This window comes from Microtus ochrogaster, unplaced genomic scaffold (genome assembly GCF_000317375.1).
Source record: "Microtus ochrogaster isolate Prairie Vole_2 unplaced genomic scaffold, MicOch1.0 UNK125, whole genome shotgun sequence".
NCBI classification, from domain to species: domain Eukaryota; kingdom Metazoa; phylum Chordata; class Mammalia; order Rodentia; family Cricetidae; genus Microtus; species Microtus ochrogaster.
The window spans coordinates 69,731-93,354 of NW_004949223.1; the positions used below are offsets into that span (position 1 = coordinate 69,731).

The 23,624-nt window shown below is 52.5% G+C and overlaps 1 protein-coding gene across 4 annotated transcripts; it reads right to left on the minus strand.

The window, feature by feature from the left end:
- Positions 1 to 1,061: 1,061 nt before the first annotated feature.
- Positions 1,062 to 22,576, minus strand: Camsap3 (calmodulin regulated spectrin associated protein family member 3). Of its 4 annotated transcripts, none has more exons than XM_026778313.1 (19): positions 22,214 to 22,576; positions 12,537 to 12,790; positions 11,818 to 11,940; positions 11,640 to 11,735; positions 11,393 to 11,425; positions 10,088 to 10,135; positions 9,679 to 9,817; positions 7,996 to 8,135; positions 7,806 to 7,899; positions 7,660 to 7,714; positions 7,461 to 7,534; positions 6,601 to 6,670; positions 5,026 to 6,448; positions 3,565 to 3,704; positions 3,162 to 3,460; positions 2,309 to 2,408; positions 1,871 to 1,983; positions 1,675 to 1,793; positions 1,062 to 1,581 (listed from the first exon to the last, which is right to left on the minus strand). In XM_026778313.1, the coding sequence occupies exons 1-19, from the start codon at positions 22,359 to 22,361 to the stop codon at positions 1,276 to 1,278; spliced, it is 3,774 nt and encodes a 1,257-aa protein (XP_026634114.1). In that variant the 5' UTR covers positions 22,362 to 22,576; the 3' UTR covers positions 1,062 to 1,275. The 4 variants fall into 4 exon arrangements, with proteins under 4 accessions (XP_026634114.1, XP_005371807.1, XP_013210861.1 ...); XM_005371750.3 differs by having other exon boundaries at positions 5,026 to 6,499; XM_013355407.2 differs by lacking the exon at positions 10,088 to 10,135 and having other exon boundaries at positions 5,026 to 6,499.
- Positions 22,577 to 23,624: the final 1,048 nt, after the last annotated feature.

Consider the following 23,624-nt stretch of genomic DNA (forward strand, 5'->3'; position numbering starts at 1 on the left):
CTCAGCCTCCTTCCTGCTGCCCAGGTGCCTCAGGGCATGCTACCTCAGAGCTGCCTGGGTCTGAGCCCTGATTGGCTGGGATGGGAGGTGGGGTAGTCAGGAGCCCTGGCAAGTGGACAGTCTGCCCTCACCCTGTAGAGCCAGTTCTGGACGCTGCAGGGCCAGTTCCCCTGCTCCACCCCAGGCCTCTTGTCAGGCTTGCCCAGTAAGACGGCTCCTTGGGGCTCAAGCTGAGGGGCACCTGGCCCCACTTGTGTGGGTGTCATAGCTCCAGGACTTGACAAACCCACGAGCCCCATGTAGTCAGCAGGCCCTGTGAACCTACCAGTAAGGCACTTGAATCATTGGCTAGAGGCCAGGAACTAGGCCCTGTGCACAGGCCACATTCTGGGTGGAGGCCTTATTGCTTAAGCTCTGGGAAGGAAGCCATTAGTTGCCTCTAGACCATTAAGGGGCTTTTGGCATCAGGGGACATAATCAGATTTGAGTTCTGAGCAGGTCACACAGGCTGCCATGTGAGCAGGGGGCAGTGGAGACAGCTGTTGGTTTGGATCATGGGATAGTCACAGGGGTGGCTTTAGGAGGTGAGCTGTATGTGATTTCGGCGGTGTCTGGGAAGCCAGGCTGTAGTGAGCCTTACACCTGAGCCCTGCACCTACAGCGGCAACTGGATCCTTAGATATGGGACTCCAAAGAGGAACACAGAATCCTGAGCTCAGAGACTGTAACTGAGCCCTGAAATGAAGGCAGGCTGGCACGAAGAAATGGAGATCGAGTTAGAAGCTGGCTGCACACCAAATGCCAGGAAAGATGAATAACAGCCACATGGAGGAGGAAAATTAGCAGGTGGGGGTGGGGAAGGCCAGGAGAGGATAGCTGGTCTGGAACCTCCTGCCAGGTCAGTTCAGAGGTGGCTGAGAACATCTCAGGGGAAGGAGTGTCAACAGGAAGGTCACCACAGACCTTGGCAGAAGTTAACTCAGACCCAGCAAGAGGCAATGAGACAGGCTGAAGCTGGTGAGAGAGAACTCGAGACGTGAACTCAGTCCAGCTCAGGGAGGAGACACCATGTCTCAGCTTCTCTTTTCAATTATTTTATTCAAGAAAGTGGAGGACAGACAAGGGGACTGAACTGAGCCCTGAGTCCCTGAAGCTCCCAGCTCAGCCCCCCACAGCATGACCAGACAGGATCCAGGAATATCCAATACACTGTCCTCCAAGAGCGCAGTAGCCCAAATACAACAGACCCAGCCTGTGCATTGGCCAAGGTGGGTGCTATTTGGGGGTGCCGCCACCCTTCTTGGGCGTGGTAGGCTTCTTGCTTTGCCAAAGGTGTCCCTGGATAGTGAAGGCATCCACACTCATAGACATGGTCTTGGCAGGGATCTGGGTAAAGCGTTTGCGGTCTGAGTTGTACTTATAGATGCCCTCTACCATGGCTGGGGTGACAGTACGAGGCCCATAGCCTGCCAGCCTCGACAGCTCCTCCGTCTCCCCAGAAAGAGTGTAGAGCGCCCGAAACTGGCAGCTTGAGTCCCGGAAGAGAATCAGGAAGTGGTTGGCCTTGCTCTTCTCGATTTCCTGAGGGATGGTGTTAAGAAGCCGGTCAGCTGGTCTGGCTGGACCACTGACCCACCCGCCAGCCCCACGTATCCAGGCAGGTGCAGGGCTCACCTCGAGAATTCGGTTCTTCTGGGGCTCGTTCACCTTGCCTGCCAGGCAGCAGTGTGACAAGGCATTGTGGATGATAAACTTGTTAGACTTGGCGCTGGGTTCTTTATACAGCCGGGGACCTAGACAGCAGCAGTCAGTCAGGGATGGGACAGGTAGACAACCTGCGGCTGCTCACATTATCCAAAGCCTCACTTACCTGTGTACTCAGGCACTGATGCTGGCGAAGAAGCATTGCTTCCGTTCTCCCAGTCACGCTCTCGACTGCCAGGCAGGCGGCTTGGAGACATGAGGCCTGATGGAGAAGGGGCCCTATGGAGGAGGGCAAGGATGGAAGTGGGGTCAGTAGTGTGTGAAGCCCCCCAGTGGACAGTGAGATCAGTACGCTGCAGAGGAGAGGTACACATATGTTGCATACTCCTACAAGTCCATGCGATACCTTTCCATATGCTCAGCCCCTCTGTTACACCTACATTGCATGGGGGCGTGTTTTCCAGACCCCTCCTTCAGGTCCAAATCCTATCTGTATATACATGCGTTTCCTTCCATCTATACAAGCCATCCAGATCCCACTCTTGAGTCCAGAGATGTCTAGATGATGATGGGCTCTGAGAGAGCCCTGCCTACCCGGACTCACCGAGATGTGGGTCTCTTCACACCAAGATTATTGGTAGCCTCATTGGCCACAGTAGACAGGGACAGTGTGGACTGGGAATAGATCTTGCTGAGTCGTGAGCCTAGGATGAGACAGGACCAGTCAGCCCCACCTAAGGCCCCTTTACCTCCATTAATGCCCAAGGGTCCAGGGTCTGACCTTCCCAAAACCCTTTCAGCCTTCTGCAGCCCAACTCCATTTTTGTGTTTGCTCCATTGGCTTTTTTTTTTTAAAAACAGGGTATTCTGTAGCCCAGGTTGGCCTCAAACTCCCTATTTGCTAAGGATGACCTTGAATTCCCGATTCTCCTGTCTACTTCCTGAGTGCTGAGTTAGGCCTATACCCCCATACCTGGTTTATGCTGAGGAGAGAAGAAACAAGAGCTTCCTGTATGCTAGGCAAGCACGCTACCAAGTGGGCCACTACCATTACTCTGAACTTTTCCCTCACACATACGTGCGTGAACCTGCTCACTAGCCCAGACTGGGATCAAAATCAAAATCCTCCTGCTTCAGCCTCCTGAGTTTTATAATGACAGGCACGTGCCACCATGCCTGGCTTAATATGGCAAGGAAATCTTTTTCTAGTGCTAGGGAATGAACCCAGGGCATCAGACAGTCTGAACACTCCAGCCCTGCGCTTCACACTCCCATCCACATACCTACAGAGAAGGGAGTATTGCTTAGTAACATCTTCAGACATTCCCTCCCCACAATGGAAATTCTGTTCATCTTGAGTACCTGCCCCATACTGCACCACTGCAGATGCTCCCTTTACTCCACAACCGTGGAGCCTCTCCCAGACACAAGGAAGGCCCTTCCCACAGGGTCCTCACCCAGCAGGCCGCGGGCTGGGCTTCTTGCCAGGGCTGAGTCATCACAGCAACCAGAGCGTGGCCGGGTGGCCCTGCGCCCGCCCCGCCCTGGTCCCCCGGTCCCTGAGGCCCGGGGTCGTAGCACCTTATCAAGGTCATCCATCAGCTTCAGTTGTGCCCGGCGCTCATACTCAAGCCTGGTGAAGTCCCCTCTCCGGGGGCCCACCTCCTCCTCAGCTGGGACCGCAGCTCTGGTAGCAGGGGCTGCAGGGGCTGCAGTGGCTGCAGGGGCCAAGCCTAGGACCTCCTCCTGAGCCAGCCTGCATATTAAACAGAAGGGGAACAAGAAGAATAGAATAGGGGGGCACTGAGGCAGCAATATCAAAAGCCAGGGAGGGTCCCCTCATTCCAGCTCTAGCCTCACCTTGCTGCCTCTTCCCGTTTCTGTTCCTTCTCAGCCTCCTGCCACTGTTTACGCCGCCGGGCCTCCTCTGCCCGCCTCTGCTGTCTCTCAAGCAGGCTGGCTCGCTTCTGAGCCATCTCATCCTCAGGTTTGTCTTCGTCCTGTAGGATGACATCAGAATCCAGGTGACTGTTCCTCCCTGCAATAGCTGGAGTCTGATTTTTTTCCACTGACCCAATCTGTGGCTCATCTAAAAGTCTTCAGAATATTTAGTTGGTGCCTACTTTATGCACGGACTTACAGACCAGGGAGCTGCATACATAAAGCATTTGACCCAAAGGGGAAGATAATTAAGTGATAACACAGACCTACAATGCTCTAACTATGGAGTGCTGCCAGACTGGACTAAAGTCTATATTATTCTGGGGGCACCAAGCAAGCCTTCCCAGAAGTACCCCTGGGGCATAATCAGGGGAGAAGTAAGGGGAACTTTCCAGACAGATGGAATAGAAAGTTCAAAGAGAGGCCTTGAGGCCAGAACAAACCAGTATGTCTGGAACATGATATAAGTTCCATGGGGAGAATGATATAAGTTATAGTCAGAAGGGAGCAGAGCCCAAAGAGTGGACAGGATTTTTGTCCTCAGGGGAGCAGGGGTTTAGACCAGCAGGAACTGAGCATGCCTTCTTCAGTACAGTTAGTACACTATGGTGGCCCAGGCTTCAGGAGGCATGAAGATAGAGGATAACTACACAGGCAGGGCAGGAAAGAGGAACTCTAGAATCACCCTAGCCCTGTTTGTTCATCTGTGTCACACTCACCCAGTCCATCCATCTGCCCAGCAACTATTTGTCTACCAATCAACCTTCCCTCTGTCTGCCTACCCACGTATCAGTTCACCTTCTATCCATCTACCTAACCATCCACCCTCCCTCTAACCCATCCGCTACCTATCTATCCACCCGCCCTCCCTCTAACCTATCCCCTACCTGCCCACCCTCCCTCTAACCTATCCCCTACCTGCCCACCCTCCCCCAACCTATCCATCCGCCCTCCAACCTATCCCCTACCTGCCCACCCTCCCCCCACCTATCCATCCGCCCTCACTCTACCCTATCCCCTACCTATCCATCCACCCTCCCCCCACCTATCCATCCGCCCTCCCTCTAACCTATCCCCCTACCTATCCACCCTCCCTCTAACCTATCCCCCTACCTATCCACCCTCCCTCTAACCTATCCACCTACCTATCCACCCTCCCTCTAACCTATCCACCTACCTATCCACCCTCCCTCGAACCCATCCACTACTTCCCATGCCCCTTACCAGCCCCCTAGAACACCTCCACTTCCCACCCAACATCTATCCACTACCTCCCATCCTCCTTACTAGCCCCCCCCACCCCCACATCCCCACTTCCATCATTCACATATCCACCAATTAGCTCACCTTTTCCCTTTCTCACCTGCCCAGGTGACTCACCTTATAAAAGAATCCAAGGCCAGTCCGGGGCTCTCCCTCAGAAGATGCCTCTTCCTCTAAGGAATCCTCAGCCCCAGGGGGGCTCCCATCTCCCTCCTCATCAGCAGTAGGCTCTCCCAGGCTGGCTAGGGGGATCTCAATGAGGGCAGGCTTGGTGGCGGACTCCTCGGGAGGCGTCCCCTCCGACAGGAGGATAGAAGAGCGAGTCTGTACAGGCACCTGGCTGGGTGAGAACTTGCGTAGGTGAGGGAGGCTGTCTACATCATGGGGTGGTGTGAGCACCCTTGTTAGGGGTGCAAGCTTCAGCTCTGCCGGCCTTGCATGTTTTGGACTACGGGGTGTCGGGTTGGGGCCTGGCCCTGGGCTGCGCCTGGCAGCTGGGGCTCGACGGGCAGGACTAGGGGATGCCGCTTTAGGCCCAGTGGTGGGTCCGGGGATGACCCAGGCTGCAGGTGGTGGGGCAGGTCCAGGGGCCTCTGGAGGGGCCAGAAGCCGCTGTTGCTGGTCTGTGAGCCTCTGCATGTCCCGTTGCAGAGAGCTCAGAGCGGCACTCAGCTTACTGACTGCTCGATTGTAATCCCCCAGTCCCTCTGGGGGCACTGGGCCCAGATCTGGAGAGAAGGTAACTGACTTAGGCCGTGAGGATGGCTCACCCTGGCCCTCACCTGCTGGTCGTTCCCCACCAGGAACTGAGCCCAGCTCAGCCTCCTCCTCAGCCTCCCCTGCAGCCTCCCGAGGCTGCACCTGCAGGAAAGCACTCTTGCCCAATCTCTGCCTGTGCTTGGCAAAGATGGCCTCAATGCGTCGCTTCTGAGCCTCTATGGCTCGGCGCTTTTCCTCCAGTCGCGCTCCCAGCTCGCTCATCTCTGAGCTCAAGGCCTCAGGTGCTGCGGGAGTGGATGTTGGAGACCCCGTTCCTGATTCGGCCTCAGCCTTCACCAGCTGTTTCTTGCGTTCAGCAAAACTGGTCATCTTCACTTCTGAGTTGTTGGCTGCGGGGGATGAAGCCACAGCTTTTGGGGACCCCTCAGATGGGGGCGGTGGTTTCAATACCTCCCCTGTTGGGCAGGGAGATGGTTTTGAAGGGGTCTCAGGGTGGGTTATATAGATGGGCGCTTTGTTGAGCCCATCGGACAGTGGCTTTGAGGCTCCTTCAGGAGGGTAAGGAGAGGCCAGCGGTGGTTTGGAGAGGCCCTCAGGAGAATGGAGGTAGAAGCTGCCGTCGGCGGCCCCATCAGGGAGCAGCCGGGGCTCAGCACTGTGGATGATCTGCAGGGCCTCTTCAATTGTGGGTAGGTCTCCAGATTCTGGGGTTGGCTGAGCAGGATTCCGGGATGATGACGACACAGGATGTGGGGGACCCAGACTGTCTGAGCTGACGGAGCGGAGCAGGACAGGATCTCCCATGACCACGTCTACATCGCTGTCCAGGCCAAAGGGAGTGCTGAACGATACAGCCTGGGAGAGGGGACGGCTGGGTGGCCAGAGGGTGGGGTCAGCCCTTGGGACAGGCCTCTGCCCTGCCCTGATTAGCAACCTCCTCCAAGGCTACGGGGCCCCTTAAGATGCACTCACCTAAGCTGGCGGTTCCAGGCCTTGCCAAGAGCCTCCATGTGAGACATGGACGGAGATGACTTCAGGGAGCCTGGGGAGGGAGAGTGAATGGTCACTGTGGAGGGGGAGGTCACTCATGTGGGGTTGGCTAGCGTATGAGGTAACCTCTGCAGAATCACCAGGTGGGTCACTGATGGGTCATTATGTGTCTGGTTGTGCTGCGTTTCCATTAGTGGCCAGCTGAAACATCTGGCATGGCTCAATGATAATAGTTGCCTAGCATGTATAAGGCCTTGGATACAATCTCTAGTACTGCAAAGTCCAGATAGCAGTTTTTTTTTTGGGGGGGGGGGGCTGAGGAGATGGCTCAGCAGCTAAGAGCACTTGCCTCCAAGCCTGATGAACTGAGTTCAATATTGGGGACCTACATGGTGGCCAGAGAGAATCAACTTCGGCAAGTTGTCCTCTCTGAACCTCGACACATGTATTGAGGCCCCTGTTCACCCCCACACATATACAAATATAATTTAAAAATTAAAATGAAACAACCAAATATTGACAGTTGGGACTATCTGGTGTCATGCAAGGAGTCTTCTCTGTTTTGTTGAGATGGGAATCTCACTGTGTAATCCTGGCTGGACTGGAACACTCTATGTAGACCAGACTGGCTGCCAACTCACAGAGATTCACCTATCTCTACCTCCTCAGTGCTGGGATTAAAGATATGAGTCACCACACCCGGCTGATGCAAAGGGTCTTGAAACTAGCCACAAAGGAAGCCAGAAAGACCCAACGAGGGCCATTGGAGGACTCAACATGAAGACAGCTGGGGGATTCTTGTGGTTGAAGTTTCCTAGTAATAGAAGCCATACTCTCTTCACCTGTGGATCCTCGGAGTGGGGACTGGGGGCCACCAGGTGACAGTAGCGGGTGACGGAAGTTGAACACAGGAGAACTGCCAAACAGATACACATCAACCTTCAGTCACCTCTCACAGGTGTCCCCGGTCTTGCCCCAGCATCCAGGTGGGCAGGAAGAACCCCCATGGAAGAGAAAGTCCACCCCAATGAGGACCCATACCTGCTCCCGCTGTTGTTCTGAGATGGTAAAGTCTCAGTACCCCGGGGAGAGACAGCTATTGGATGCACAAAGAAAGAGGTAAGGCAGGGCAGGGCTCCTTTACCCTCTTCCAGACCCCAAGGCAAACCCAAGACCCCAGGGCTCACCGTGTCCATCAGGCAAGTCTTTTGCCTGCACAAAATCAGGCTTCAGAACCTCAAAGCACATATACATCTCAGCCAACAGCACCACCAGATTGACCTGCAGGCCAGAGGGAGGTCAGCTGACTGATGGAAGAGGCCTGGATGTGGACCTCAGGCCCTGAGCCTCACCCCCACACTCCCAAGATGACCTTACCTTGAGGGGTGGTGGGACATACAACAAGTCCTCAAGAGACAGGGGGCAGCCACGAGGAAGATGGGAGGCACAGAAGTCTTGCACCAGTTGGAGGTTGTACAGGCTGTCTGCCACAGACATGGGGTCCTTGAGACACACCTCTGTGGGGACAGTATGTCTGGGTCTCCAACTCAAGGGGAAGGAAGACTGGAGCCCCAGGGAAGCCCTCCCATGAGCCAGGTCTTAGACCTTCTGCAAGTGCACACTATAAAGCGTTGACCCCCTAAAATTAACTCAAGGGCTCTTCTTTTCTTGTCCTCTGTATGTGTTTGCACCCTTGTGTACAAGTCTGCAGGCTAGAAGTTAACAGCGGGCGTCTTTCCTTCACATACGCTCTACTTGAAGATTCTAAAACAGGAACTTGCTGCTTAGACTAGTTGGCCAATGAGTCCCAGAATCCTCCTGTCTCCACCTCTCTGGCACTGGACTATAGGAACTCACCGCCATACAGAGATGTTTGTGTGGGTGCTGAGAACCCAAACCCAGGTCTTCGTGTTTTTGCAGCTGACCAACTGAGCCATCTCCCATCCCTCCTCAAAATATGTTTTCTGGAGAGATAGCTTGCAGATAGGAGTATGTACTGCTCTTGCAGAGGACCTGACTTTAGTTCCCAACACCCCATCAGAAGGGTGTAGCTACAGGAGATCCAACATCCTTTTCTAGACTCCAGAACCACCTGCGTTCACATGTGCACAGACCCACACACATATACATATAATTTAAAACCAAAATAAACCTTAAAAGACAAAAACCCAGCTTCCTAAGGGCTGGAAATACAGGACAGTTAGAAAAGTGCTTGCTTTGAATATACAAAGCCTGGCTTCCACCCCCAGCATCCCATAAATTTGACCTGGGAGATACATGTCTGTAATCCTAATACTTGGAAGGTAGAGGCAGGGGTATCAGGAGTTCAGGGCTATCCTTGGCTATTTAGTGAGCTTGAGGCCAGTCTGGGCTATATGAGACTCTTGTTTCAATAAAAACAAAACAAATCACTTTTTCCCAGGGAGATGCAGTAGCACATACCTGTAATCCCAGCACATGGGAGGCCTCAGGCAGGAAGAGAGGAAGCTTGAGGCCAGCCTGGGTTACAGAGAGACCTCTGTCTCCAAACAGTAAACAAGTTTCTTTTTCTTAGCCAACCATTGCCCTTTAGGCACTACATTTGACCCAAAAGATACTTCTAGATGACTTTATTATCTCTTTTCCCCAATCAGAACGTCCAGGAAGTCAAGAGTGTGCCTCTGTTTCGGGGTACCTAAAGTGGGGTCTGGAACATGGCCTTCAGCAAGCATGGACTCCTTAAAGCCTGAGAAGTTTAGAGCTAAGGGAAGAGAGAGATGCCAACCTGAACGTTCTGGTTCTAGAAGCAGACTTTAGGGTCTGGGGATGTGGCTGAGCTGGTAGAGTGCTTGCCTAGTGTGCATGAAGCACTAGATTCCATCCCCAGCACTGCATGAACAGGGCATGGTGGTGCACACTGTCATCCCAGCACTCAGGAGGTGAAGGCAGGAAGATGAGAAGTTCAAAGTGAGGTCAAGGCTAGCCTAGGCTGTGTGAGACCTTGGCTCAGTACTGAATCATACTGGTCTTGCAGACTGGAGAAGCCTTCCCAGGATCAGGGCTGCATTATCTACTACTCACCCTCAAGCCGCAATAGCTGGGGACAATAGCAGTGGATGGTGGCTGCCAGCGCTGCCCCACTAGCCAGGTCTTGAAGGGTGGTCACATTTGGAAAACAGGGGGCCCGTCGGGCAATGGCACGGTCCTTGCGGTATCGAATCTGTGGACAGGAGCAGAGTAAGGTTAGCAGTCAGTCTGGTCCTCCCCAGGTTGGCAGTCATGCAGGCTGGAACAGGGAAGATGGGGATTTCTGCCATGAAGGGGTGGAAGCTCGGGATCCCCAGAGCCAGAATGGGAGGGGAGGGAGGGCCAGCCTGGAGCAAGGGAAGGACAGCAGCGAGAGGCAGAAGACTTGTCTGCGAGCAGCCAGGCCAGCAGCAGGGGCTAGGGACAGGGCCTCCTGAGACCCCGGGGAAGGGGGATACATTACCATAGGGGGTTTGTTCCCCGACTCCTTCAAACAGAAGGCAATTGCGTGCTGGGGGGGGAAGGAGCGGCCGTCAGCAAGGCCTGCTGGACCCCCAAAGCCTCCTCTGGGGAAAGGAGGAGTGCTGACCCCTGTCCTGAGCCTTGGCCATCTAAGTCCCTAATCATACTCTGGCCAGCTTCGGGGACCCCAGCTCCTCCCAGCCCTGAGGAACCCCACAAAAGCAGCCTCCCAAGACAAGCCCAGGCCCCGGCTTAGGAAGAAGATGCAGAGGAAGCAGGTAGGCAGAAGAAATAATCAACCCCCCAACCCAGACCCTGGGGTAGGGAGAAGCAGTGAGCAAAGGTGGGGACCCCTATCCAGACTCCACTTTCCTGTTACTTATATACTGCAATAAATTATATGAAGCAAGGAAAGGTTTAGACCATCATGCGAGATCACACAGCTAAGTAGTAGAAGAGAGAAAGAACTTAAAATCTTCTAAACCTCAGCTCCCTCCCCCCCAGGAAAGCTGAAGATCTTCCCCTTGGCTAGAAGATTCCCTGCGTATCCATCTGCAATTTGTGGTCAGTGTCTATGTATCTGGTAGGCGAAGGGGCCCTGCTCCTCAAGCGAAGGACAGGTGCAGGGAGTCTTGCATTCTTAGTTCATCCACTTTGGGTTTTTTATTTTGTTTTAAATTTATTTTCATTTATGTGTGTATATATGTGTCTGTATATTGGTATGTACATGTGTATGTAGTGAACATGAAAGCCAGAAGAGGGTGTTGGATTCCTGGGAGTTGGAGTTACATGCATCTCTCCAGTTTCAACCTCTGTCTGTCTGTAATTTTTCCTTTTTTTTGTTTTTCAAGACAGGGTTTCTCTGTGTGGCAGCCCTAGCTATCCTGGAACTAGCTTTGTAGACCAGACTAGCCTTGAACTCACAGAGACCCACCTGCCTCTGCCTTCCGAGTGCTGGGATTAAAGGTGTGCACCACCACAAACAGGGCTGTTTGTGGGTTTTCTAAAGACCTGGTCTCCAGATATACCCTAGGCTGGCCTAAAATTTGTAATACTCCTGCCTGAGTTTCCCAGAGGCTGGGATTATAAACATACAAAAGCATGCCTACTTCTCCCTTTGCTAGTGACAGGGATCCTCCCCGGTCTTGGGTTCCAAAGAGTTCTCCCAGTCCCCAGGGCCAGGGTGCAACCTCCATTGCTCACAGCTGGGGGTGGGGGAGGATGCAGGCCATCAGGCAGAAACAAACACAGACAAGACAGAAACAAGCAGGACAGGCAGACAAGGCCGACAGACAGCCCCACTTACAGGAACCAGCTTCCAGTACCAGCGTGTGGGGCACTATTGCCAGAGGGACAGAGAAGGGGACAGCAGGGGCCGGTGCAAGAGGTGCAGAGAGAAAGAGGAAAAGGGAGTCACCTTCAGGCCCACCCCCAACCTCAGCAACGGCCAGGAGGTGCAGCCCATCCCTTCCCACCCAGCCTCACAATCATCCATCCATTCATCCACTCATCCACCCATCCGTCCATGCATGCATCCATCGCCCTAGCCTCACCGAGGGCTGGGTAGGAGCAGCCCCATCCAAAGGAGCTGCAGGAGATGCACGCTGGGATGCTTCTTGTTCTGTCTTTTCCTGTAGCCGCCGAACGGTCTAGGGGTCAGAAAGAAGTCAGTGCCTGACCACTTGGCCAATGCTACTATCTCCATTCCTGGCCTGGCCTGACCCTACTTACTGTGTCTACCCAGAAAAGGAGTTTGTGCTCCAAGCTGCTCAGAGCCAAGGGACCAGGCAGTGTCTTTGTCCACTCAAAGGAGAAGGCAACCATGAGAGCGTCGATGACAGCTAGGTGGGCTCCCTGTAGGGGCAAAGTCTGGAAGATGAGGCCGGAAGGCAGGGCAGGGGGCTACCTTTCCACTTCTAGTTCCAAAGAAGAGGAAAAACATAAAAGCAGGATTGGTGATGGGGCTATGGGTAGGCAGGTGGGACCTTGAGGGCTGGTTACAGAAGAGGCACACAGGGCGGGCTAGGCTTCGAAGCTAGACACCAGCATTTACAATAGAGTGGCCCGTGTAGGGAAAGCGAGGGCAGAACCAGCCTGGGTTGGAGGAGATTGAGGAGTGGAAGGCTATAGAAACTTGAGGGAGGAGCCATGCATGAAAGGCAGAACTGAGTGTGATGCCCTTAGCTTGGTCGTCAGAGAACTAGGCTTGGAAAATGGAGATAGGTTTGACAGGAGCTAAGTTTGTGGGAGAAGCTCTATCTAATGGGTTGAGTGTGGGGGTGTGGCTAGAGAAGAAAAAGTTTGGCAGAAGACACCAGGATTAGTGGGCAGAACTTGAAAGGAGGTTCAGGAAAGACACAGGAAACTTTGAAGGAAGGTGAACTCAGGGTGGCTAAGGGGAGGAGCCAAGCCTGGTAGGCGGGGCCTCACAGGCCAGGAGCAGAGCCTACCATGAGAATCGGCTGGTGTCTGAGGTCAGCCTCGCGCACCGGGTGCTCGGGCAGGGACGGCACAGTGCCCCTCCTCGCCAGCAAGGCCAGCAGCGCAGAGGGGCTGGGGGGTGGCTCGAGCTGCGGTAGTGCCTGGTGCCAGGCCCGGCAGTAGAGCTCTGCAGAGAGCAGCAGGCGTGTCACCGGGGGCTTCACGTGCTCCTGTGCGTACTGGTCCGTGTAGAACGGTTCCCACAGCTCCGGGGGCACGTGCTCTGCAGTGGGGAGGGGCATGGCAGGTCAGATCAACACATAACCCACCTACTCACCCCCTTTCAAAGACATGATCCCCAGGAAGGGAGGGACTGTCTATAGGGCCAGATACACAGGTACAAGTCATTTGCCAGGGCAACCACAGGGGGTTCCAGGCCACCTGAGCTGGGAATTCATTTTAAGGCTTCAAATCTAGGAAGGAGTCAAGGCACCATGGCACTCCGTTCTTCCCTCCGTGTGTGTGTGTGTGCGCGCGTGCGCATGCCCTATACAAAAGTGCTCTCAGAGGCCAGAAGAGGGTGGTGTCAGTCAGACCCTCAGAAGCTAGTTACAGGGAGTCGTGAGCCACCTGACGTGGAAGCTGGAGAATGAACTAGGGTTAGCGTCCTCTAGGACAGCAGCGAGAACTCTTGACAGCTGAGCGTATCTCCATCCTCAACAGAGTCTCTCCTTGAACCTGGAGTCTCACTGAACCTGGGCCATTCCAGCTGAACTAGCTGGCCAGTGAGCCCTCCACGACCCACTGTCTCCATCTCTCCAGAGCTGAAGTTACAGTCTGCCCAGCTCTTTTTCCTCTGGCTGCTGGGGATCTGCACTCAAGTTCCCAGCAAGACACTTTCCCCACTAAGCCATCCCCTCAGTCCTTATTTGTCTAGATTTTAGAGGTTGAATCTCATGTACCCCACGCTGGCTTCAAAACTGCCACGTGGCTAAGAATGACTGGAACTTCTGATCTTCCCATCTTCTCCCCCAAAGTCCTATGATTACATGCATGCACCACCACGCCCAGTCCATGCCCTGCTGGGGACGGAACAAAGGGTTTCCCACATACCCCTCAAGCACTCTACCCAGCGGGTAGCCCTGCAAACTTCCATCCACAGCCCTGGAAACTTCATAGACAGCAACAGCTTTACAGAAGGCTCGGGGAAGGAAAGTGACTGGCCTCGGGTTACATGGGTCTCCAGTGCCAGGACTGAGACTCAAACTCAGGCCTTAAGCAAACCTTATACCCTATGCCATCTTGGTGGCTGGGGTGGTTGTGAGGCTGCCTACAGAATATACATGCCAAAGGCAGGCAGAGAGCAGGTTCCTTGAGGAAACAGCAGGCATTAAATTGGGTAACTAAAGAAAAAGAGGAGAGAGGGGAAGATGACCAGACAGGGAACAGAAACGGGTAAGACAACAGGCAAGGGTAAAAGCTGGGTATGTATGCCAGGCCGTGGGGACACTGAAAAGCAGAGGGCGTAAAGAGTGGAAGTTTAGGACCCAGTGTGCACAGCTATACCCTTAGCCTTGGGAAACTGAGAAAGGCTATGAAACAGTAACAAGCCAGTTTGTGCTATGACACCCTGCCTCAAAGAGCCCACCGAGTATGGTGGCCCATGTCTGTAACTGCAGCACTTGAGAGGCAAGCAGACTGAGATCAAGGCCAGTTGGAGCCAAAGTGAGACCCTGTCTTTAAAAAAAAAAAAAAGTCAGTAATATGGCTCAACATTGCCACAAAGCCTGGTCACCTAAGTTCCATCCACAAGACCCATATGGTGGAAGGAGAAAACCAACTCCCACAAGTTGCCCTCTGACCTTCATGTATACTCCACAGCATGGATACCTACCCCCAAACATAACCACATAAATAAAAAATCAAAAGGGAGGGCAAAGGGATGGCTAAGCGGGCAAAGGTGCTTACTGATAAAGTAACAACCGTAAGGTCACGCTCCAGATCCCACGTGAAGGTGGAGAGAACTAACTCCTCAGTGTTATCTTCTGACCTCCATACACGAGCCACAGCCTGCAACACTCCCCTGCCCCCAACACACACACTGTGATAAAATTAAGGCAGGAAAACCAGTGAGGTGTGGCAAGTCACACCTCTAATCTCAGCACTCAAGAGGCTGAGGCAGGAAAACTGCTACAATCTCTAGGCCAACATGGGGTACATTAACTTCCAGGCCAACCTGGACTACAAAGAGAAGCCCTATCTTAACAACAACAATAAATATCAAACAGTGAGAGTCAGAAAGGGGAGTTGACAGTGGATAGGATAAAAATACACTGTATACATATGTATGTCTTTGAAACTATCAAAGAACAAAGTATATTTTAAGAAGAGGAGAGCAGGGGCTGGAGAGATGGCTCAGAAGTTAAGAGCACTGACTGCTCTTCCAGAGGTCCTGAGTTCAATTCCCAGCAACCACATGGTGGCTCACAACCATCTGTACTGAGATCTGGCTCCCTCCTCTGGTGTGCGGGCATACATAGAGGCAGAATGTTGTGTACAAAATAAATGAATTAAAAAAAAAAAAAAAAGAAGAGGAAAGCAGGGCAGTGGTGGCACACGCTTTAATCCCAGTACTGGGGAGGCAGGCAGAGGTAGGTGGATCTCTGTGAGTTCGAGGTCAGCCTGGTCTACAGAGTGAGGTCCAGGACAGCCAGGGATACACAGAGAAAGACTGTCTCCAAAAAACAAAATAGCAAAAGAAAAAAAAAGAAAGAAAGAAAAGAAAAGAAAAATAGGTGAGGGATATGCTACCTAGAAACCCCAGTGAAAGGCTGGAAAGGTGGCTCAGGGGTAGAGCCCTGCCAAGAAATCCCCCAGTGAAGGGCTGGGGGTGTGGCTCAAAGGTAGAGCTCCTGCCTAGAAACCCCAGTGATAGCCTGGGAATGTGGCTCAGGGGTAGAGCCCTGCCTAGAACCCCCCAGTGAAGGGCTGGGGGCATGGCTCAACATCCAGAAGGGGGGAAAAGCTTTTTAAAGAAATTGAAAGCCTTTTGTACTTCACAACAAGTGAACAAGATACATCAACAATGTGAACGAGATACAGCAGACCAGACCATTCATTCTCCAAAGCCAGGCTCCCACGAGACCACTTGATATAAGGACCTGGCATCATTGACAGAAACTCCGTCTTGCCACATCTCCTTCCACACCCCCTAAAACCACACTTGACCTTCCCAGTGAGGGCTGTACTCCTATGGAGAGTCAAGCGCACCTCCCTGTCCTTAGCTTTGCTCCTTCACGTGGGCTAGATGGCCCAGCAGGTAGGGGTACTTGAGTCTAATGCCCAGGAGCACGTAATGGAAGGGGAGAATCAACTTCCAAAAGTTTTCCTCTAACCTCACGTGTGCCACAGGAGAGGCACGTCCATACACATTTTTTTATATAATTTTTAAACTTTTAAAGAAAGATGAAGAGGCCGGGCGATGGTGGCGCACGCCTTTAATCCCAGCACTCGGGAGGCAGAGGCAGGCGGATCTCTGTGAGTTCGAGACCAGCCTGGTCTACAAGAGCTAGTTCCAGGACAGGCTCCAAAGCCACAGAGAAACCCTGTCTCGAAAAACCAAAAAAAAAAAAAAAAAAAAGAAAGATGAAGAATTTGAAGGCTCAATGCGTGCCCTGCCCCTGCTGCTCTATCACTGGCCTTGCCTCAACCTCCCTGTCCTGGTTTCCATCCTAGACCCAGCTTCTTCTCTCCTGTTCCTGGTCTCTCCAAGGCCAACAGCAGCCAGCCAAACACACACCCACAGGCCCATAATGCACCCAGGCTCTGTGCCCAGTACCTCCTTCCGGAACCCTTCCTCCTGCTATCTTATTCCAGAGGGACAAGCCCCACCCCATCTTGTGTAGGCTTGTGTGGCCATCTGATTGCCACCTGCTGCAGACCAGGACGTGTCTCTACCCTGGCATCTCCCACCCCACCCCCCAGGCTACCCAGTGATAAATCACCACCCTGCCTTTAGCTGCCCATGCTACATCTACCTCCTGATATCACACAAATCCTGACCCCCCCCATCTCCCCAGTCCCCCTCCTACCCCCCCCCCAGCACTTCCTGTTCCCAAGAGCAAAATGTAAAGACTTTCCCTGAGGAAGAAAAGTGGCCTATCACTAACTCTTGCTTCATTTTGTTTTGAGACAGAGTCTCAAGGAGCTCAGGCCAGTCACAAATTTGCTATGTAGCCAAGGAGGAACTCCACTTCCAATCTTCCTGCTTCCACCTCACCAGTGCCAGGAATGCAACTATCCAAGTGCCACCACGCCTACTTTATGCCTTGCTGGGGACTGAACTCAGGACCCTGAGCATGCTAGGTAAGCACTCTATCTACTAGGCTACACCTACAGCCTTCGTCTCGGATGTATTATCAAGCACTCATTCTACACTAGTGTCCTTCCACTCGACTTGACTGCCATTTGGGGTGAGGGGATGCATGGTAGTATTGTATAAGGTTTAGCAAAATCCCTGGTCAATATTCACGACTGTACCCTTGTCCTCCAGTGTAGAGATAGCCAGCAGGACATGGTACCACACTTGGGAAACAGAGACAAGACGGTCATGAGTTCAAGGCCATCCTGGACTACATAGCAAAACTGTTTCAAAAAGACAAAACCGCCAGATGTTTTGTTACCACTCAAGCCTGCAACCCCAACACTTGGAAGGTTGAGGCAGGAGGATGAGTTCAAGGCCAAGTTGGGCAGCACAGTGAGTTGAGGTGCCTGAACTACACAGTATAACACTATCTGAACAAAACAAAACAAAAAGGACCAGCAAAATGGCTCAGAGGGTAAAAGGCACTTGTCGCTAAACATAACAACTTGAGTTTAATCTCTGGTTTCCACATGGTGGAAGCAGAGAACTGACAACTACTCCCAAAGTAGCTGTCCCCTGACCCTTCAACACACACCATGGCACACACATGGCATGCATGCATCATATACACACACACACACACACACACACATCCCCCCACACTAAATAAACATGACTAAAAATTCTAGTTAAAAAATTAAATAGTGAGAAAATACTAAAAATAGAAAGTTAAAAAGTCGAAACAAAGACCATTAATTTGGTGCCAGCCCAATACACATTCAAACACCACTTCAATACATACTGAGTATCAAATCACTAACAGGATATTTGATTTTGGGTTTTGAAATAGGGTCTTTGTAGCCCAGGTTGGCCTCAAACTCAGCTGAAGATGACCTTGGACTTGTGATCCTCCTGCCTCTACCTCCCAAAAGCTGGGAGGACAGGCCTGCTCCACCACGCCCAGTTTGTGCGAATTTGAGCGTGGGACACAGGGTTTCCTGCGTGCTAAGTGAAGCATTGTATCAGCTAAGCCACATCCCCACATTCTGGGTTTTGTTTTTGGTGTTGTTGTTGGCTTTTTGTTTTGTTTTGTTTTGTTTTGTTTTGTTTTGTTTTTCAAGAAAGGGATTCACTGTATAGCACTAGCTGTCCTGGAACTCCCTCTGTAGACCAGGCTGGCCTCGAACTCACAGAGATTGGACTGCCTCTCTGCTGGGATTAAAGGCATGCGCCACCACATCTAGATTACGCTAGCCACATTTCAGGTGCTCAGAAACTACATAGGGGCTAGTCCTACCCCTACTGGGCAGAACATTCCCATAACGTAACAAGTATTATCCATTCCATGACCTTTTGTGTGTTTAATCCTAAAACACACTTTTGTTGCTGTCTTGGAGAATAAGGTCTTGTTTTGTGTATGACTGAGCTCCATCCCTAGCCCCTGAGACATTTATTCCAGTACCATATACAGATAAGAAAACCAGGGTTCAGAGAACTAAGCTAACTTGCCCAAGATCACACAGTCAGTAAACAGGGGAGCTCAGATGAAAGCAGTTTCCCTCACAGACCTCTCTCAAACTCAAGGCCTCAGGAATGGCATTCAGTGTTTCTCAGACTTACATGGAACCTTTTACCTCCCAGTTTGTTTCCTCTGAGCCCACCAGCCTGCATACCTCACAAGCACACCGTGGAAGTCACCAGAACTACCCCTCCCCAAGCCTTAGTTCACTGCCTGTCTGATCTTGTTGGTCCTCAGACACCTTCTCTGACTCCCCAGTGCCCTCAGATCTTAGTCTGAGAGGCCTTCTTTCTGGAGCACACACTATCTTTCTGCCTTGACCTCCAGCCACCACAAAGAGCTCCAAGTTCTCTTCTAAGAAGTTCTTTGCAGCCGGGCGATGGTGGCGCACGCCTTTAATCCCAGCACTCGGGAGGCAGAGGCAGGCGGATCTCTGTGAGTTCGAGACCAGCCTGGTCTACAGAGCTAGTTCCAGGACAGGCTCCAAAGCCACAGAGAAACCCTGTCTCGAAAAACCAAAAAAAAAAAAAAAAGTTCTTTGCATACACAGGCTCCTGCCCTTGGTGGCCTTCAAGACTGCTTCTCAGGGGAGCACCCCTTCACCTGTCTCTCTGAAAGATCTTGGCAATTTTCTCCTGCAGGCCAAGCTGCTTGGCCCACACCAGGTCTTACCACCATTGATATCCAGGATCTAATTCGGTGCCTATCCCCAGTGTCCTTGATCTCTCCCAGCATCTCCTCCACACCCCAAGCACCCAACAATGGCCCGCCTCTTGAAAGACCTTTGTAGAGAATCCCAAGTCTGTAGAGCCTGGTGGCATAAGCCTACTATCCTAGCAAACCAGGATGCTGAAGCAGGAGGATCAAGGCTGGAGTCCAGTGAGATGGCTCAGTAGGCAAAGGTACTAACATTGCAAGCCTGCCTGGTGAGCCTAGGTCTATGCCCAGAAGCCACACAAAGGAAGGAGAGAATCAACTTCTGAGAGCTGTCCTTCTGTAGTGTACATGTATACATACACAAGAATAAATCATTTCTTTTATCGGAAAAGAAAGTCCAAAGCCTGCCTGGGCTACAGAGTGAGAGAGTATAGGTCAACCTGGGCAACTTAGTGAGACTCTATCTCAAAAGAAGTAAAAAGAGGCCTGAGACTGTGGCTTAGCAGAAAACACAAGCCCAGAGATCACCAGGGAGGGGCTGAAAGTGTGGCTCAGAGGTACAGGGCCTCCGCAGAATCCCCCAATGAGAGGCTGGGGTCATAGTTCAGCTAGAGAGCCCTTGCTAGCATGCTGGCCATAGGTTTCAACCCAAGTGCTGGTAATAAAAAAAAAAAAAAAAAAAAAAAAAACAGGAAGAGAGAGATGGTTCGACTGGTAAAGACGCTTGCCTGACAGTCTGAGTTCAATCCCCGACATCTATACCCCCAAATCGTCTTCTGACCTTCATATACATCCTGTGGCACCCAATAAACAAACAAATAAATGAATGAAGTATTTTTAAAAATTGATATAGTTCTGTTCCTCATTTCCTCCAGTCCCACATCCCCTTCTTGTTTGGGAGACAGGTAGATGACAACTTGAATTTGATCCCCAGGGCAGCTGCAGCCACGGAAGGGGCTGGATCAATAGGAAGAGAAATGGTTAATCTGAGCTTGAGGGGTTCCCTCAAGGGGCTTTTCTTCCCTTGTGTAAAATGATACAGTGATTTCTGCACTATCCTCTGGCTAAGGGACAGTGAGGGGCATTAGTAAAGTACTCTCACCAGTCACAGCAGTAGCCACTGGGAGCAGCCATCAAGCTGGGTGTCACATAAGACAAGGAATTCACCTCTCAGCAAATTGGCCCCAAAAGTATTGGGAGTCTTAAGCTAGCAAGACAGCTCAGCACATAAAGGTTCTTGCCACCAAGTCTGACGATCTGGGTTTGATCCCCAGGACCCATGTTGTTCTCTGACAACATATGTGCCCCCACACGCAAATAATAAATGTAATTTAAAAAAAAATAAAAGGACTGGGGTCAATGGGCTGTGCTGGTGCGTGCTTTTAATCCCAGCACTAGGGAGGCAGAGGCAGGAGGATCACTGTGAGCTCAAGGCCAGTTTGGTCTATAGAGTGAGCTCCAGGACAGCCAGGAATACACAAAGAAACCCTGTCTTGAGAAGAAAAAAAAAGTACTGGGGTGGAAAACCATGGCATGCCTTACACGGAAGGAGCTTCTATGTGTTTTCAGGCAAGATACATAAGTGGACAAACACCTTTAAAAAAAATGAGAAAAAGAAAAAAAAAAAACAAAGTTCAAAGAATCTGAATTATTTCTCCACATTGTAGAAGGGCTGGAACTCAATTACGACTTAGCCAAGCTGTGCTCTTGGGCTGGCAGGACTGCTCAGTGGGGAGAGGTGCCTGGTGCCAAAGCCAGCCGACCTCAGTCAGGTGTCCAGAACTACACACTGGGGTGCACACCCACACTTCTAGACACACATAGTAAAAAATCAAAATGAAAAGCCTACAAAGCGAGTCTTTCTAATCTAATTATTTCAGCATGTGAGGGACTGACTGGGACACAGGTCCCAACTCCCAAATCTTTTCTTTATCTAGCAAATCCCTGGGGGTGGGCAGGTGTCGGCGCTAGCTGGCCACACAGGGAAGGGTGCAGAAAAAGAGACTAAGAGAAAGTGGGAAAGACAGGACTGGGCAGAAGCAACTGACTGACAACTGTCACAGGAGACCCACACCCAGAACAGGTTGATCTGGGAAGGCAACAGAGTCGGGGGAGGGGCTGCACCCAGTTGGTGCCAAAATCAGTAGGAGGGCAGGGCATCACCCACCACCACCACCCCTCCCCCCCCACACACACACAGAGTTGTTGCTGCTCCCAGGAAGGCCTAGACCTTAATTAACCCCTGTTTTTCCTAAGAGCAGGCTTGGCCTCCCAGCTCTGACCTGCGGTGGCTGAAGCTGCCCAAAGCCAGGACTTGGAGAGCCTTCCCAGGTCTAACAATCCACCCTCATTCTCCCCAGTAGGATGCCCTAGTCCCTCAGGTCTGTGAGCATGAAGAAGAGGGCAGAGAAGGGTCAGCTTCAATAAGAGAAGGCCTGCCAGCCGGGGTTGCCACCCCAGGACACCTGGTGGATAAGCCATTTATGCCCGCCTGAATCCTCAGGAAAATGGGGCCATAAGTCACAGCTGCCATACTGTGGCAAGAGTCATCGAGACGAAAGGGGGGGTTTCCCAGAGTCCCCCAACACTGGCCACCAGCAACGCAGACAGAGCCAATGCAGGGTGTGTGTCCCAGTCACAGAGCTGTAGATCTGTGGTTCTGAGCTCTTAAAACGCTCCTTGGGGAGTCCAAGCCACGGTGTGTGTTGTGGGGTGGGTATTAGGGTGGGGTGGGGGAAATCCTTATATATGTTTCTGATGTGTGTAAAAGGGGAGTTGGCCATGCAGTCAGGCCCTGGGGTCAGAGAAGTGGGGTGGAGGCGGGAAGCAGAGGGCTGTAGCAGGAGCCCCTTCCCCCACACACCCAAAATTGGTCTGCAGACCCCGCCCCTGCTCACCTGGGGGCTCTAATCCCAGGCTCCCCCTGCGCACAGCTGCTCGGCGGGCCCCACCCCCCACTGCGTTCCAGCGACCCGGGCGGGCAAAGTCCAAGGGCCCGGGCCGAGCAGGAAGCTTGGAGGCCCAGCTTAGCAGAGACCGAGAGCTCGGGGGACCCTGAGCAGCCCCGATGCTATTGTTCCCACGGCCCCGGCTTGGCGCCCCGCCCCCCGCACCTGCCGCGCCCCAGCCTGGCGCCCCTGTCCCTTCCCCAAAGGCCTTCGGGTTACCTGCTCCCCCGAATGCGGCCCGCAGCACCCACGCCAGACTCGCCGCCGCCTTGGCCCGAGAGAAATCGTACTGGTCCAATGACTTGATCTCGGGGACGAGGAAAGTCCTCCGCAGTGGCCCGGACCCCGCGGGCGCCGCTTCCACCATGGCGACGCCGGGGCTACAGTAGCCCGGGTCGGCGCGCTCCGATGGGCTGGGCTGCGCTGCGGGGCCGCCGCCACCACGGTCCCCGCTGCGGCGGCGGCTGCTGCTGCTCTTGCTGCTAACGCTGCTGAGGCGCCGCTGAACCAGGTGCGGCCGATCGCGCTGGCGACGCAGCGTCGACCCCGCCCCGGGGCGGAGCCCAGGTGCACCCCGCCTCCTGGGTTGGACTCAGTCCTCTCGGGTACCCTAGGTCCCCACGGGTGCCAACGGACACCACCAACACTACTGTGTGTCGTCCTGCTGCAAAGGGCTGCGGTGATGGCGGAGGAGGGAAGGGCTGCAGAGGAACGCATGTGCGTGTGTGTGTGTGTGTGTGTGTGTGTGTGTGTGTGTGTGTGTGTGTTGGAGGGTTTAGGTAGCCTTCATCGTGGATGTCCAAGCAAGCTTGTGTCCACATCCAGATCTCTGAGTGAGCACCTATGTGGATTTATTCTGCTTGACCCAGTCAGGAGCCCAGTGTGTGTATGCACCTGTTCTGTTTCTCATTGTGTGGGTATAGGAATGGTGATTGGGAGTGATGAAGGCATGGTTCAGTAGGTAAATAAACTTGCTAACAAGTCTGAAGTCTTGAATTCAATCCCTGGTGCCCTCGTGGTGGGACGCAAAAACCGGCTCCAGTAAGTTGTCCTATGACCTCCACACCACCTCTTCCGTGAATAATGATTTTTAAACTAAATAAAATTTGATATTAAAGACCGTATAAGAAAAATAATGGTGCCACGTGTTGTTGGTCCCTCACATAAGCAGGTGGGTCTCCATGAGTCTGAGCCTTCCCTGGTCTATACAGCGAGCACTAGGCCAACCAGGGCTACAGAGCAAGACCCTGTCTCGGTTTAAAAAGAAAAAGAATGTCTTTGTCTCCATGTGTCTGAGAGCACCTGTGAATGTATTCAAGCAACAGTCTCCGTTCATAGGTATCTAGCTATGTGATGTCATCTGTGTGTAAAGGTGTCTGTTGCACACATGTTGTATATTCAAGATATGTAATACAGGGCTGCGTCTATACTCCAATGCTTGCCTAGCATGCACAAAGCCCTGGGTTCTTCCCCAGCACCACATAAACTAGGCATGGTAGTCAACGCACTTGGGAGGTGAAGAGAAGAGAATTTTTGTGAGTTCAAGGTCAGCCTGGGCTGCGTGAGATCAGTAAATGAGTAATATCAAAGATTCACATTTCTGTTTTCAAAGATTGAAACTGGTGTGTGT

What these genes read in the sequence shown, in the direction of transcription:
- Camsap3 (XM_005371750.3), bottom strand. Translation starts at nt 22,361, where the DNA reads ATGGTGGAAGCGGCGCCCGCGGGGTCCGGGCCACTGCGGAGGACTTTC. An exon ending in AGACTTGCCTGATGGACACG is followed by an intron (nt 7,715 to 7,805) that starts GTGAGCCCTGGG and finishes TGCATCCAATAG; the next exon opens with CTGTCTCTCCCCGGGGTACT. An exon ending in GCCTGGAACCGCCAGCTTAG is followed by an intron (nt 6,500 to 6,600) that starts GTGAGTGCATCT and finishes CTGGCCACCCAG; the next exon opens with CCGTCCCCTCTCCCAGGCTG.